Here is a 15,271-nt window from a genome sequence, read left to right as displayed (position 1 = left end):
TCAGCTCACTGTGAAAGTGCATCAGAGCAAATGGATAATTTCCTGATTTTCAAAAATTCATTAAAATTATTGATTAAGAGATATGCAAATATTTTCAACGGATCCTTGTTCAGGGTGATGCTGACTATTATGATGGTAAATTTCAGGTCATTCCGAGATACTTTTTGTTTTTTTGAAGAAAGTCAGCTTACTGTCAAAGTGCATCAGGGCAAATGGATCATTTCCTGATTTTCAAATATTCATTAAAATTATTCCTTAAGAGATATGCAAATATTTTCATCAGATCCTTGTTCAGGGCGATGCCGACTATTATGATGGTAAATTTCAAGTCATTCCGAGATACTTTTTGTTTTTTTGAAGAAAGTCAGCTCACTGTCAAAGTGCATCAGAGCAAATGGATAATTTCCTGATTTTCAGAAATTCATTAAAATTATTCCTTAAGAGGTTTGCAAATATTTTCAACGGATCCTTGTTCAGGGCGACGCTGACAATTACGATGGTGAATTTCAAGTCATTCCGAGATACTTTTTGTTTTTGAGAAGAAAGTCAGCTCACTGTCAAAGTGCATCAGGGCAAATGGATCATTTCCTGATTTTCAAAAATTCATTAAAATTATTCCTTAAGAGGTTTGCAAATATTTTCAACGGATCCTTGTTCAGGGTGATGCTGACTATTATGATGTTAAATTTCAAGTCATTCCGAGATACTTTTAGTTTTTTTGAAGAAAGTCAGCTCACTGTCAAAGTGCATCAGAGCAAATGGATCATTTCCTGAATTTCAAAAATTCATTAAAATTATTTCTTAAGAGATATGCAAATATTTTCAACGGATCCTTGTTCAGGGCGACACTGACAATTATGATGTTAAATTTCAAGTAATTCCGAGATACTTTTTGTTTTTTTGAAGAAAGTCAGCTCACTGTCAAAGTGCATCAGAGCAAATGGATCATTTCCTGAATTTCAAAAATTCATTAAAATTATTTCTTAAGAGATATGCAAATATTTTCAACGGATCCTTGTTCAGGGCGACACTGACAATTATGATGTTAAATTTCAAGTAATTCCGAGATACTTTTTGTTTTTTTGAAGAAAGTCAGCTCACTGTCAAAGTACATCAGGGCAAATGGATAATTTCCTGATTTTCAAAAATTCATTAAAATTATTCCTGAAGAGGTTTGCAAATATTTTCAACGAATCCTTGTTCAGGGCGACGCTGACAATTATGATGTTAAATTTCAAGTCATTCCGAGATACTTTTTGTTTTTTTGAAGAAAGTCAGCTCACTGTCAAAGTGCATCAGGGCAAATGGATAATTTCCTGATTTTCAAAAATTCATTTAGAGGTTTAGAGGCCATTTTGTATTTTCAAGTGAATAATTTACTTTTCTAAGATAGTAGGTTCTGAAGCACTTTCCAACCAAATATGGTCCTTGTATCACCAAGTGAAAGATTGTTTCAGCTACTACATTAAGAACACAATGTGAGGTGCAACAACGTAGAGCCGAACTGGGCTAAAAACACGGTTAAAACATAAATAAAAATACAGGGAATAAAAACTGCCCAGGTCCTGTGCATGTGTTTAAACTTCTTGCATATCTTCCTCTGTACCTCTTTAGAAAAGCTTCACTAATGATGTCAGCCTGACGGTCCACAAGGCTGTGAAGAACAATGACCTCACTGACGGAGACACTGTGGTTCATGTGTCAGGAGTTAAAATATTCTATGGCTCACAAACTGGAACAGCAAAGGTACAAATACTGTTTTGTGAAACTAGAGAATTCTGTTTCATGTTCTTCCTGCCCTGTCGTGTGAATTAATAGTAAATACGAAGTTATGGATTTAAATAAAAATTATTTAATCTATTAATTTTTGTTAGGAGAAAGCAAAGTGTCACAATGATGATACCTTATACACGTTCGAGAAGCATCAACTGACACTTCTCTTTTGTCCAGGGATTTGCACAAGAGCTGTCTGAAGAGGTCAAGACTCTGGGGATACAGGCCGACTTGATTGACATGAAGGACTACGATCCAGACGATCAACTTGCTGATGAGGTAAAGACTTCTATAATAATGATGATAACTTGCATAGCGACTTTCCAAAATGAAGTTCAAAAGGGGTTTAAAATAAAACAAACAAAGTTCACGACAGTAACCAGAAGTTATGATAAAGACGAGCAGTAAAGGTATCCAGATCGTTCGATGCCTTTTTAAAAGTTCGTTTTTGAAATCATTTAGGAATTAGAGGAATCAAATTAGTAGCTGCAAGAAATGTATGCTGTTATAAAGATACAGTATTATAAACAAACTGTAGTCTTACGGTGATCTACAGAAGTCGTGTTTGGAAGAGATAAAATGAAGTACGATTTTTCTTCATCACCTGCATCAAAGAAATGACTTTGAGCCACCTCAGCTTTTTCAGTCAGACAAAGTTATACTACACCTATGAGCTTTAAAATTCTGACCATAAAGAACCAATAATAAATCTTATGTTGGGGCCTATTTTAGATGGAGCATGATTGTAAAGGTCAGCGATAATGACTGCTTCGACTGCCAACACCACGGGCCTAATTTTAAAATTTCAGTGAGGCAGCGAGGAAAACGTTGGTACGAAGCACGATCGCGACACAGAATTAAGTGTCATCCACAGGAAACCCCTTTACACACGGGGAGAACATGCAAACACTGATGCAACGTAGTGGATTAAAACATTAAGGCCCACTGTATCATCGCCAAAGCTGAGGTCAAGTACTTGAAATTAAGTTTTTTTTTCCATTGGTGACCTTGACGAGGGCAGACATGGAGCTGCGTAGAGAGCAGAAGGTAGACCATATATTGTGTTTTTTTTATCTAGGAAATAAGATGATTTATTATTAATAAAAGTTGCAGCATGGAGATGGATCTGAGATCACAGAGGTTTGTAGATAAAACGTCAGCAGACGGTGAGCAATCGATAATGGTTATGGAATTGATGTTGAGCCACGCTGTCTGATATACAGCAGAAATAAAAACACTTTATTTGTCCCCAAGCGGGGACTTTGACGATGGGCAGAAACTTTGAAGCAGAAATAAACGCACCCTGAAATAGATGTGAAGTCAAAACCCAAACTCGTATAATAAGCAGTTGACCAAATGGTCCTGTGTTGTTGTGAGGTAAAATCACTGTTATATGGTCTATGGAGAGAGTGTGCACAGCACAGCATATGAAAACTTAAACAGAACTATCCCATTCATTTTTGCATTTCATAAATTAAGTGACAACATGTCTGCATCCGTAAATTATTGCATCTGTTTATGCTACACACAGACTTTGCTTGATGCTGTCTGTTAAATCTCTAAAATGTAATGTGCTGACGCACGTCAGGCTTAATTGGAACAGAAATAATCAAAGTATTATAATTGATTCACAACAAACAGTAGAGTAATCATGTGGCTGTGTACTGTTGCAGCTTCATTTCTTTTTTCTTTTTTTTTTAATTGCTGATTTGATTCGTCAACCAAACGCCACAGATGACAAATGTGTGCCGCTGATCCTGCTCAGTGCTCAAGCTGGAAATAAAACAGATGGATTATTTTCATCCGTGTTCCCTCTTTATTTGGGCAAAGGCGATGTGTGCAGTGCGTCGACTGATGAGTAAGAGATTGGCTGGCTGCTGCAACGCAAGGGAGGGAAAAAAAATCAATTTATTATTATTATTCAACAGGTCACTCATATAGCTGTTAGAGATGTGGAGAAAAATGAAAAGGAATAAAAAGTCAACCGGTTGCTTCCTGGATGCTGTTGAACATGAGCGCTGGCAGACAAAGCTGCAGCATCACTTCTGAAGTTTCTATTTCAGATTTTATGTGCTGTGCAGGATATTTTAGTTCTATCTATTTTGTGCTATCATTTTTAGAAATCGGTGGAAAGTCATTTTTTCTGTACCACCACTGTATGTGATTTATTTGATTTTATTTATATTGTTTTCCCCTTTAGACTTTCTAGTTTCTTTACTCGTCTTTAATCTCTTGGATCTGACTCCTTTGACTAAACTAAACTTTGGATTGTTTTTTTTAAGTTTCCCATTTGTGTTTTTCAGCAGCTTAAATCTACGTCTATGTGTGAAATCTGTTTTGCTTTTCCTATAGCAACAAAATGTAGCATAAATTAATCCTTTTCTGCTGTGTAGTGATCAGCGTTATTCACCAATATTGTTCTTCAAGTCTGACTTTTCACCCCTTGTTGTTTAAAGTATGTAAGAAAATAACGGATCAAGAAACTTCACATTTACAGACAAATGTTCTCTTTGTGTTTGCTGACATTGTACTGACTGTCCTCCCATTGTTTTCATTTCTCCTCTCAGTGCACGAGTAAATCGGTCTGCGTGTTTCTCTTGGCCACGTACACCGATGGACTGCCCACTGAGAACGCCGAGTGGTTCTGTAAGTGGCTGGAAGAGGCGTCCACTGACTTCAGATATGGGAAGACGTACCTGAAAGGCCTCCGATATGCAGTGTTTGGTCTTGGCAACTCTGTCTATGTTGGCCACTACAACACTGTAAGACATGTTTGGGGTCAACTATACCAATTTATGTTGTGTTTTCCATTAAAAGTCACACTTTTATTCATCAAAAGAGTTGCAAAATGAATAGAAAATATAGTCAAGACATTGACAAGATTAGAAATAAAGATTTTTATTCAAAATAATGATTTTGCTTTCGTCAAAGAACCAGCAAAGCTGTTTTCAGCTGTGCTTACATCATTGTACAAGGGGTTTCAAGGGTTTTCTAATCATCCAATAGCCTTCTAATGTCATTAGCAAACACAATGTACCATTAGAACATTAGAAATGGGCCTCTATACACATATGTACATATTCCATTAAAAACCAGATGTTTGCAGCAAGGAGAAGCACCTTTTTTTAATTGGAAAAAAAAGTGCTTCTCCTTCAAAAATAAGGACATTTCTAAGTGACCACAAACTTTTGAACGGTATTGATTTTCTTTCTCCTTCACCAGGTTGGCAAGAATGTAGACAAGTGGCTGTGGATGCTGAGCGGCAAGCGCGTCATGACGAAGGGAGAGGGCGACTGCAATGTGGCGAAGAGCCGCAATGGAAGCGTCGAGGCCGACTTCCTGGCCTGGAAGGTCAAGTTCATGAAACGACTGCAGGCCCTGGTCAATGGTGAGAAGAAGAGCTGCAGCGGAGACTGTGAAAGTGGAGGCTCGTGCAAGAATAAGACGAAAGACGAGCAGGTGGTGGACAAGCATGTGCACCAGGAGGAAGAGGAGGAGGAGGAGGAGGCAAAGGCAGATGTGCAAAATGCCAGCTCTGAGGTGAGGTATCATTTTGTGATTTGGTTAAAAGCTGCATGAACTGTGTCATTACAACTGTGTGTTTTCAAAGATGCAAAATTGGATGGTAGAAGGTTATTTTTGTTAAATTACTGTTGACACATCAGAATGGCCTCATGTCCTTTGTCTTGAGTTGCAATGATTTACAGTTTTAGGTTCTGTAAACCGTTTTTTTTATCGAATGGATTTGCATGAGCCAGTTTGAGCATTCCAGCTTTAAAGCACACTCGTAAAATTTCATTTTCATCAAAATTTGAGCCAAATATATTAATGCACTGGCCTGAGAAAATGAGTTCACTTGCTTCTGGGAAATTATTCAAAAACTTAAATGTTTTGGTTCATCTTTTAGACAATAGTAAGTTTTCCTTTACCTTCACAAGTTTTGGCGCGTATCTTCCACCTTCCTCAGAAGTGTCCTTACACACCGAATCCTGTTAAAAAGGTAAATGAAAACTTACTATTGTCTAAAAATGAACCAAAAAAAAAGTTCAATCAGAAGACATGATGAACTTTCACCATGTATTATTCAAAAACGTACAGTAGATGCAGATTTACTTTTTCACAAAGCTTGTCCCTCCCATGAAAACAAGAAGTAAGGTCAAGAAAGTGTGTCGCTAAAGTATAAAAGGTAAAATATACTCTGGCCTATGATGATTCACTGTTGATGGAGACTGACATGGACTATCTGCATTATCAACTTCTTTTATGACAGAGTAGTATTAAGAAAATGTGTTATTTCAGTCATGTTCTCTACCTATAATTATGAAAATGACACCGATCACTGAAAATGACAGATTTCATAAGCAGAAATGTACAAAAATACAGTTTTTTTTTTAACACTGATCACACAGTGCACACACAGATGACCAGTTGTCATGGTAGCGTGCACCTCGGCGCCAACTCTCGCTGAGACTTCTTCCCCTCGGTCTGCGACACTCAGCAGAGGTGACATTCAGCCGGAACTACCACTCGCTGAGAAGTGAGGGCAGGAAAAACCATTATCATGATTTATCTTGCTCATGCGCTGCTGCTGCCGCACATATGGAGCTGCACCTTCCACATCAGGCCGCATGCATCGTGACAAATCCTCAGGGATGCCATAATACAATGCGTATGGTTTTCTCTTTTAATCGGGCAGCCCCGAGATGGGACAACAATAAATGTGTTCCATATGGCTGCTCCAGCTCAATGACAGAGGTTTTAATTGATTATGGGTTGGAACACAAGTGAATTTCTGTCTTTTTCCATCTCTCATCCTTGTTTCAGGATGAGTTGGTGGAGTCCAGCAGCGATGAGGACGACTCCAGTCTTCTTGAGGAGAAGTCGGGGTCAGTGGTGGACATGGAGGATCTGGGCAACATCATGAGCAGCGCCAAGAGAGCGAAGGTCAGCCTCAATCATCCACCGACACACTGATAACACCGTGTTAAGTCTGGAGTCCCTAGTTTCATCTCGCAGCAGGTTTATTTTCAGCGTTTCCGCGCGAATGTCCACAAACGGGCACCGGCCGCCGTCACGTTAAGCTTCCGCCACCTAAGTCCAATCTGAGCGCGTCGTAGAGTAAAGGGAGAAAAAGTGTTGTCAGCGAAGGAGACGGTGGCAGATGGGTCGATACACACCAGACTCCCCGACAGGCGACAAGCAGAGGCTTGCGTAATTGCGACGCCCACAGTCCGCAGACTTGTGAGGAACGAGTGACTCAAGAAAAGCATAAAAATTCAAAAAGGAAGAGGCTTCATCAGTCCTCTTTTTATAGGCCGCTTAAAAGACGTGAGCAATGAGAAAAGAGGAAAAAACGGACAGTTCAAACCTTGTAGTGTTAATCGTTCGTTTCAGACGCAGGTCATGCTGTGGCGATTTAAACACGGTAAACATTAAAAACTGCATTTATGGTAATTAAGTATAATCCTGCTCTGTTACATGTTGTATTAAGTATATGAAGTTGATTTTGAACGACCATTTCTCCTTCTGTGACGGTGACAGTGGAAGAGAGATAGAGCGTTTTATTGTCTGATACCAACGCCTTTAACGCTACGGAGCGCCCCCTACAGTTTCAGAGTAAATAAACGTCTACTGCTTTATCCTCACCGTCGTAAATACTCTCCGTGTGGAGCCATGTCCAAAAAAAACGCCGTTCTGTTTTTTTTTTCAATGTGCTCCGTCATGATGAATGTCAAAGTTAACACTGTCACTGCCTTGATGCCGAAGCTTGTACCTGGTGTCTGATGCCGTGAAGCAATTTTGAGTTTCTTGCGTGACCTGTGACTTTGCGAGACCTCCTGATTCTGAGGACTGCGGGTCAATGGCCCTGTAGACGGCTCCCAATCTGCCTGCAACAAGCCATTTAATCGTCACAATGACTTTGGAGCTGTTAAATTGGGGTAAAAATCCTGCTTAGTTCAACTTTAAATCCAAATCCTGGTTCGACTGAGGGCCTTTCTTTGTGGAGATTGTAGGTTCTCCCCCTTGTCTGTGTGTGCAAAAAGGCGACGGTAGCTCAGTGATAGAGCGAGTCGTCTTTTAACTTGAAGGTTGGGGGTTCGATTCCTGGCTCTGCTGGTCTGCTCATGCGTCTCCTTAGCCCCACGTTGCTCCTGACGGCATGCCAAAACGGTGCGAGTGAATGCAAAACTGTAGTGTAAAGCAGCTTTGAGTGGTCGTCAAGAGATTTTTATTGACAAAATGACGTTGAGTTATTGCGTTTGTAACAATGATGCATACGGCTTTTGAAGTAGAGCTTTAAAGCTTGACTTTTCTCGAGGGTAGTTTCCTCATCTGCTTGGACAGGTGTGAAATTACCGCTCTGTTTTCCAGTAACTCGAGGGAACACTTTTAAGCAACACCAACCCACCTGATTTTGACCGCAGCTGACGGCCGCTGTTCCCAAAGGTTGCTTTTGTTCGTGCGTAATGTTTCACCACCGAGTAAATGTTATGCTAACAGCAGTGGATAGGCCTTTAAATTCTCCATGTCTTACACAGAGGAGTCAAAGTCAATATCGTTGCTTCTTTTCTCCCATGAATATTTCAGTATATTGTGTGTGTAGAAGTTTTGGACCGACGGCATACACGACATCACTGAGGACGAACGTGAATAACATACTGTATTAGTTTGAGACTTAAGGAGTCTGAACAGCTTAGTGCTTTTCTCTTATGTTTACCCTGAGCCAGACTTTGTATTAAAAATGTATGAAATCCATTCAATATTTTATTGTAATTCACTTCCTGAAGCACAAAAACCTTCTCGTTGACCTTCGTTTACGTTCGCGTCACCTGCTGCATGAGCGTTTTGACACAATCTGTCTGTGTGTGTGATCAAGTACAACTGTACTTATTTGCTGTGATGTGTTTTAATCTGTGTATTATCACGCTCTGATGTCACGATGACAAGTTGTGCTCTGATAACAAATTAGTGTTGTTTTTGCATAATTTGGTGACACAGAGCAGCCGGTGCAAAAATATAATTAGTTTTTCCTCATAACATTTATAATTTATTGCCTAGAGATGGGAAGTAGTTTGCCAAGTTACAAATTAAGTGTCAACGAGGAAATTCCCCTCAAGGAATATGTTGTTTGGCTAATTTGCAGTGGAGCGTCAGCTTGGATCCAGAAGTTTAATCTGTTCTTTGTGATCCTCGGTTAGTAAAATAAACTCCTTTTTATATGGTGTACGAGCTCTCGGATGCACTTTTTGAATTATAAAGAGCTCAACCATGTCATGAACCTGTTGTCTATCGGCTTAAACTGCAGGTGGAAGCTCAGTGTGACCGTGTTTGACCACTAGGTGATAGCAGAGACTCTTAAGTTCACTCGGATCCGACTGAGTGAACTGTTGGTTTTAGGCTGAACTGCAACATCTGACATTCATGGCCATGCTGTCGCTTCACTTCCAGAGTTATTTGCATGAATTATTTTTGCACATTTGGACAAACTTGACACTTAGCAGCAGAGCTGATTTCATTCTCAGTCCTCTCTCTTCCCCCCCCCCTCCCCCCAGCCACACTGAATGAAAACATGGATTATTATCTAACTCTTTATCCATGCACTTTTGGATCAATGATGCAGAATTGTTTATTGGTGAAGAAAGTAGGACTGCGATGATTCATCGATTCTTAATCCCTTTCCTTGGATATTTAGAAAGAAATCATGAAAACTCAATCATTTTCAGTCATCATCATTTCAGGGTTTGGCAAACACTGTTCAACATTTTCTCACTGTTTATGGACTGAACATTGTTTCGCTTAATTGAGAAAATAATCCACAAATTAGTTAATTATGAAAATAATCAGTTGCAGCCAGAGTAGAAAGTGAGATATTAATCACTATGTCTCCACACTCTGCAGTGGTGTGAACTCTCTCTTGTGGCTGCTTTAGATTTGTTAAAATGGAGACGGGTCAGTTTTTATCTGTATTTAACATTAACATTGCTGATCCTGGGAATTTTTGATTACACATTTCAGTATTTGTCTATTATAGTCAGACATATCAGTAAATTGGCAGAGCTGATGCATTTCAGCAGATGCACTGGAATATGTGGTGTATGTAACTGTAAATGGTTGCAACAACTTTAATTGAATTATGTCAAAATGTGTTACTTATAGATTGTATGAAGCTAATATCTGTACCACGCGTAAGAAATATGATATTGGACTTTTCTGTTCTACAGTGGTCACTCAGTATTGATCTTTTTTTAATGGATCATGACTGAACTTTTATGAATATAAAATATATAAAACTTGAAAAAAAAGATGTCAAATTACAGCGGGATAACGGCAGAGAAAGCTACACTAAGATTATGATGAGAAATCCTGCACTTTTCAACTATTCACTTACTTTTTGTTTTCTTCAGTTGGGCAGATATCGTGATATGTATCGCTATACGATTGTCTTGCAACATATTCATTGTCGCAGAATTGTTGTATCGTGATGCTATTGGTATCGTGGACCATGTATTGTTATTGTATCGTCGCCTCTCATCGTATCATTGCATCGCGTCGTGTCCTATCATTGCATCGTATCGTATCAGCGCATCGTATCTCCGCATCGTATCATTGCATTGTATCATATCGTATCATTGCATCGCATCGTAGCATTGTATCGTATCATCACATCGTATCATCGCATCATATCGTATTGGTATCATTGCGTCGTTTCGTATCATTGCATCATATCGTATCATCGCATCATTTCGTATCATTGCATCATATCGTATCGTATCGTCGCGTCTTACCGTATCATCGCATCTTATGGTATCGTATCATCGCATCGTATCGTATCATCACATCTTATCGCATTGGGTCATTGCATCATATCGTATCATTGTGTCGCATCATATCGTATCGTCGCATCTTGTCCTAACATCTCATCTTATTGTATTGTCGCATCTTATCGTATCGTATTATATCGTCGCATCTCATCGTATCATTGCATCGCGTCGTGTCCTATCATTGCATCATATCGTATCAGCGCATCGTATCTCCACATCGTATCATTGTATCATATCGTATCATTGCATCGCATCGTAGCATTGTATCGTATCATCGTATCATATCATCGCATCGTATCATCGAATCGTATCATCGCATCATCGCATCATATCGTATTGGTATCATTGCATTGCATCGTTTCCTATCATTGCATCGTTTCGTATCATTGCATCATATCGTATCGCATGCATCGTATCGTATCATCGCATTGTTTCGTATCATTGCATGGTATCGTATCATCGCATCGTATCGTATCATGGTATCGTCGCGTCTTACCGTATCATCGCATCTTATGGTATCGTATCATCGCATCTTGTTGCCAGGCAGGATTAACAACGACTGAATTCCAGATGAACTTAGTTTTTCTTACATTTCCTCAAATGTACCCAGTGAGTGACTGACATGATGTAGAATGTGATTATTTCCCAGATTGTGGAGCTTACGTTGCTCAGTTTAAGACTAAATCACAACTTTGTTGTGTGTTTCTTTTTTCCTGTCCTGTGCCAGTGAGCTCCACAACCACTAATCCACTGATGCTCAAATTGATTTTGCACCTTTTGCTTTGGTAAATCAACTTGGTCCCGGGAGATGTGTGTGTTTCTGCCAGAGCTATCAATTTCATATGGTTCAGCTGTAGCCAGATTGCAATGTGTGTGTGGAACGGATCGTCAAACCTGAGCAGCTGTACGCTTTTCATTTCAGCGTCCAGAGAAAAAGAAGCCACAGAGCAGATGCTGCTCCTCTGAGTTTAGTGCTGGTGTAGCTGAAAATGATGGAGCAAATTCAGTTTAAATGTGATGCGATGATGATGATAATGCTGATTCTTTGGGTGGTACAATTTTTGCTCATTTCACAAAATTGGCCTCAACACTTGTAACACCTAAGCCTCAAAATGTCTGCCTGGCCTTTTTTGCTTATTGTTGATATAAAAGGGCCAGAAAATGTGCTGTGAGTAAGTGCTTTTGCCCCCATTTTCCCATAACACCTGGCAGTTATTTACAATTTTTGCATGTTAAGTGAGTGTATTAGCAGTTTAAAGTGAGAAGTTTTCGGAACAATATAAAACCTGCTTTCAATGAAAGTATTTGTCTCAAAATGTGATATTTGATATAAAGTTGATGATCTTTGTGTGTGGAAAGACGCTGATTCGCCGGCTTCCTGCGTCCGTTTCCTTGAAATTACTGCATAACATCATGGTTGACTTTGAAGTGCAAGTTCTCAGCTTTCAGAAAACAGTTACGTTGAATTTTCCCTTGCGTAATTACGGTAATGCAAAGAAAGAAATATGCTTGTCCAAAGTGTCGCCGGTTAATACTTAATGTGTTTTGATCAGATCCAGTGGCCTGTGGTTGATATGGAACATTATTTATTATATTATATTTATAGTTATAAATATTATTTTAAAATGCAACTCGCATATAGTTTGATTATAGTTATGAGTTATGTTCCCATTTAAGTGACACAAAAGGCTGTGAATGTATTCAATCATTTCTGCTTTTATTAAATTACATACTTGAGACACCACTTTAATGAAGTGAAATGTATGGCTTGTTTTTTTAGACTGTTAATTGCTAATGTGTTTGATTTATGAGGGAAAGAGAAACTTTGCTTTCTATTAATCTACAACATACACAACTACTTACATACAAAACTATGTAAATATACACATACATTATTCTTCTAGGTGTTTATTTATTTGTATTTCTGTGGTGTGTTGTGGATGCACCGTCCGTCTGTATGAGCCCCGCGTCGCCTCACGTTAGCAGAACATATTCTGATACTGTGAGATGTCCCAGTTCTGTTCTGGGCTCTCAAGCGAGGGTTAAAGCAGAGCAGTGGGGGAAATGGAGATCAGGGCCAGGATTGTACACAAACACGGCAGGGACAGATTGTCTCACTGTGTGTTTTTATGATTTTTCATTTCCAGGGTTGTTTTTTTCAGTATGCAGACTGAGACACCCACATCTCCCCTGGCAAACTTAGACAGCTCTTTGGGCCCTGTGATGAATTACCTCAGTGTGGCTGATCTGTTGTATCTGCGATTGGAAGTTTGTGTGGAATAACACAAACCTACACTGATAACTGAGATGAAGCACGACTTATAGCATCCTTTATACCGCCCAAAGTAAAGCGGCAGGGGATTTTGGAGAAAATTACATTTCTGAATTTATGTCGCGCATAATACCTTATCCTCCTGAGAATGAGTTGTTTGGAAGACTCTGACGCAGCATGATGGCTCCTTTATTTACAAAGGACCTGCTCGTTTCTGGGACTGTGTAACATCTTAGAGTCACGGCGAGAATACGTGGCTTCAGTCGCATCGAGTAGTTTTTTCAGGTTACTTTACCTTAATTAATCTGCTGAATATTCTTTAGTCTGTTTTCCAAGGTACTGTGTTTGTTTGTTAATTCACCAAAACGCCAGTCATAGTCCTCGTATGTTGATATGTACTTGACCGAATCAGATGGACTGTGCATGTCCATAGGTCATGCTTAAATACACGTTCTGCAGCCTCTGTATTTACTCTGCTCATTCTAAAGCGGGGGTGTCAAACTCATTTTCACTGAGGGCCACAACAGCATTATAGTTACCCTCAAAGGGCCAGATGTAACTGTCATACAGAATAAATTAAACTTAATATAATGTAAAATAAAGGTAACTACTCAGTAATATATTGCTAAATAACTTTATTTATTTATTATTTATTCAAGTTAAAAATACTATATGATTGCGTGTAACGCAATCGCCATGCATTGTGGGAAATGTAGTTTATGGGACACGCACTTTAAAGCAGCATAGACCTATTTTAACACAGATTTTTAAGACCAATTAATCACTCACAGGCCACATCTGGCCCTCGGGCCTTGAGTTTGACACATGTTCTAAAGGATATCTTGGATATAAAAAATACATCAATATATCTTTAAATGGAATATGGAATTAGACCATATTGTATTTATCGATATAGTCCCTTACAGAGCTATGATTTCAAAAAAGGTACTCCTGTTGTTATACAGTTTACATTTTATTATTTCAACAGCTGAGGATTTATTCAGGAACCAGTTCAAGAAACCTGTTTTTATTATTTATTCACTTGATTTTCCAACTGTTCACTGAAATAGCCGGTTTAAAAAAAACTACTTGTGACATGTCTTATTTGGCTTTGACTTTGACTGAACATTTAATTTCACAGCTCTCACTTTGCTGAAAAAATAATGTGATATGTATTATATATCGATATTCAGCCTAAATATATCGGGATATGACTTTTGGTCCGTATCGTCCAGCTCTAATACCAACATTATCTTAATTCTATGTCTTTGATAAAATGCAACTACACAAGTCCAAGAGCTGCATGTGCTGTGATGTATTATTTTCGTCTTATACTATTGTCCTAGTGGTCAGTCATTGTCTTTATTTTGTTTACGTAATCCGGAAATTAGAGCTGAATTATAGTTATATAGGTCAATAAAACTTGCTGATACAGATACTGAAGAAGCTGCAGTGGAGAAACTTTAATTATCATGACTTTTCTTGCCTAATTTGTTAGTGCATCTGTTTTAGGCAAAAATGCTTGCAAAGAGGTCCAGAAATGTAAAAATATTCAACTTTTGTGAATCACGTGGTTAGAAATGTGGCTTTAAATGAAATATTATGATGCTTCATCTCTGCTGTATGTGCAAATTAGTATATTTTGTTGCTCAAGTTTACATAGTTAAGTTACTGATGGTTTCATGGTTTTGTTTTTTTTTTCTTTTAAAAGTTCCTTTCACAGTAAAAAAAAATCTCAGTATGTAGAATAATGTGAGTTGTGGCTGAAGCATATTGGGAATATTTGTTTGTTTCTCCTGTTTGTCATGATTAAGACTCACTGGTATGCACGTGTAGCTTTTAGAGATCGTCCTACAGTGAACAGCTGCACACTGTTTTGCTGTTCTTTAGGCGTCCTCTCACACAGACATTTGTCAGTGTTTGCTGACAGCACATCGGCCCCTCGTGAGTGCTACTGTGCCGAGAAGATGACATATACCTTATCCCCACAGACGCGCCAGAGCAGGGGGAAGCGGGTACAGTAAATTGAGTGGAGCTGTCACTTAACGCGGTTAATCTGAAAGGTTGCTCGTACGCCAAGCCTTTCGGAAATGTCACACCTGCTCCTGTTCCCAGGGCAACTTGTAGCATGAGCTTTAATCTCCTGTTTGTATCTGTAAACGGCATATTTGTTCAAATCTGCATCCAAATTAGCATAAAAAATTAGCGTGCGTGTTAGTGTGTTTGTTCTTGTACTTGCACTTGCGGCATACTGAGGACCAGTGAGGGTTTTTAACCAACAAAGTGAGGTCATTTTTACGGAGTGAGGACATTTTGGCCGGTCCTCACTTTGTTTTCATTGAAATCACTTCCTTAGGTTGCTATAACATGCTATACTCAATTTGTGACATTTTGTCACATTTTG

The 15,271-nt window shown here is 38.9% G+C and overlaps 1 protein-coding gene across 1 annotated transcript in view; it reads left to right on the top strand.

The window, feature by feature from the left end:
* Positions 1 to 15,271, top strand: part of tyw1 (tRNA-yW synthesizing protein 1 homolog) — a 69,826-nt gene that overhangs the window by 10,094 nt on the left and 44,461 nt on the right. The window contains exons 3-7 of the mRNA XM_083886328.1: positions 1,615 to 1,746; positions 1,951 to 2,052; positions 4,341 to 4,535; positions 4,996 to 5,313; positions 6,598 to 6,717. Of these exons, the coding sequence (XP_083742454.1) occupies positions 1,615 to 1,746; positions 1,951 to 2,052; positions 4,341 to 4,535; positions 4,996 to 5,313; positions 6,598 to 6,717 (867 nt within the window). The remainder of the gene's footprint in view (positions 1 to 1,614; positions 1,747 to 1,950; positions 2,053 to 4,340; positions 4,536 to 4,995; positions 5,314 to 6,597; positions 6,718 to 15,271) is intronic.

This window comes from Microchirus variegatus (genome assembly GCF_963457635.1).
Source record: "Microchirus variegatus genome assembly, chromosome: 3".
Taxonomy (NCBI): domain Eukaryota; kingdom Metazoa; phylum Chordata; class Actinopteri; order Pleuronectiformes; family Soleidae; genus Microchirus; species Microchirus variegatus.
Note: the sequence above shows the minus strand (reverse complement) of the source record. Positions and strands in the feature narration are given on the sequence as shown.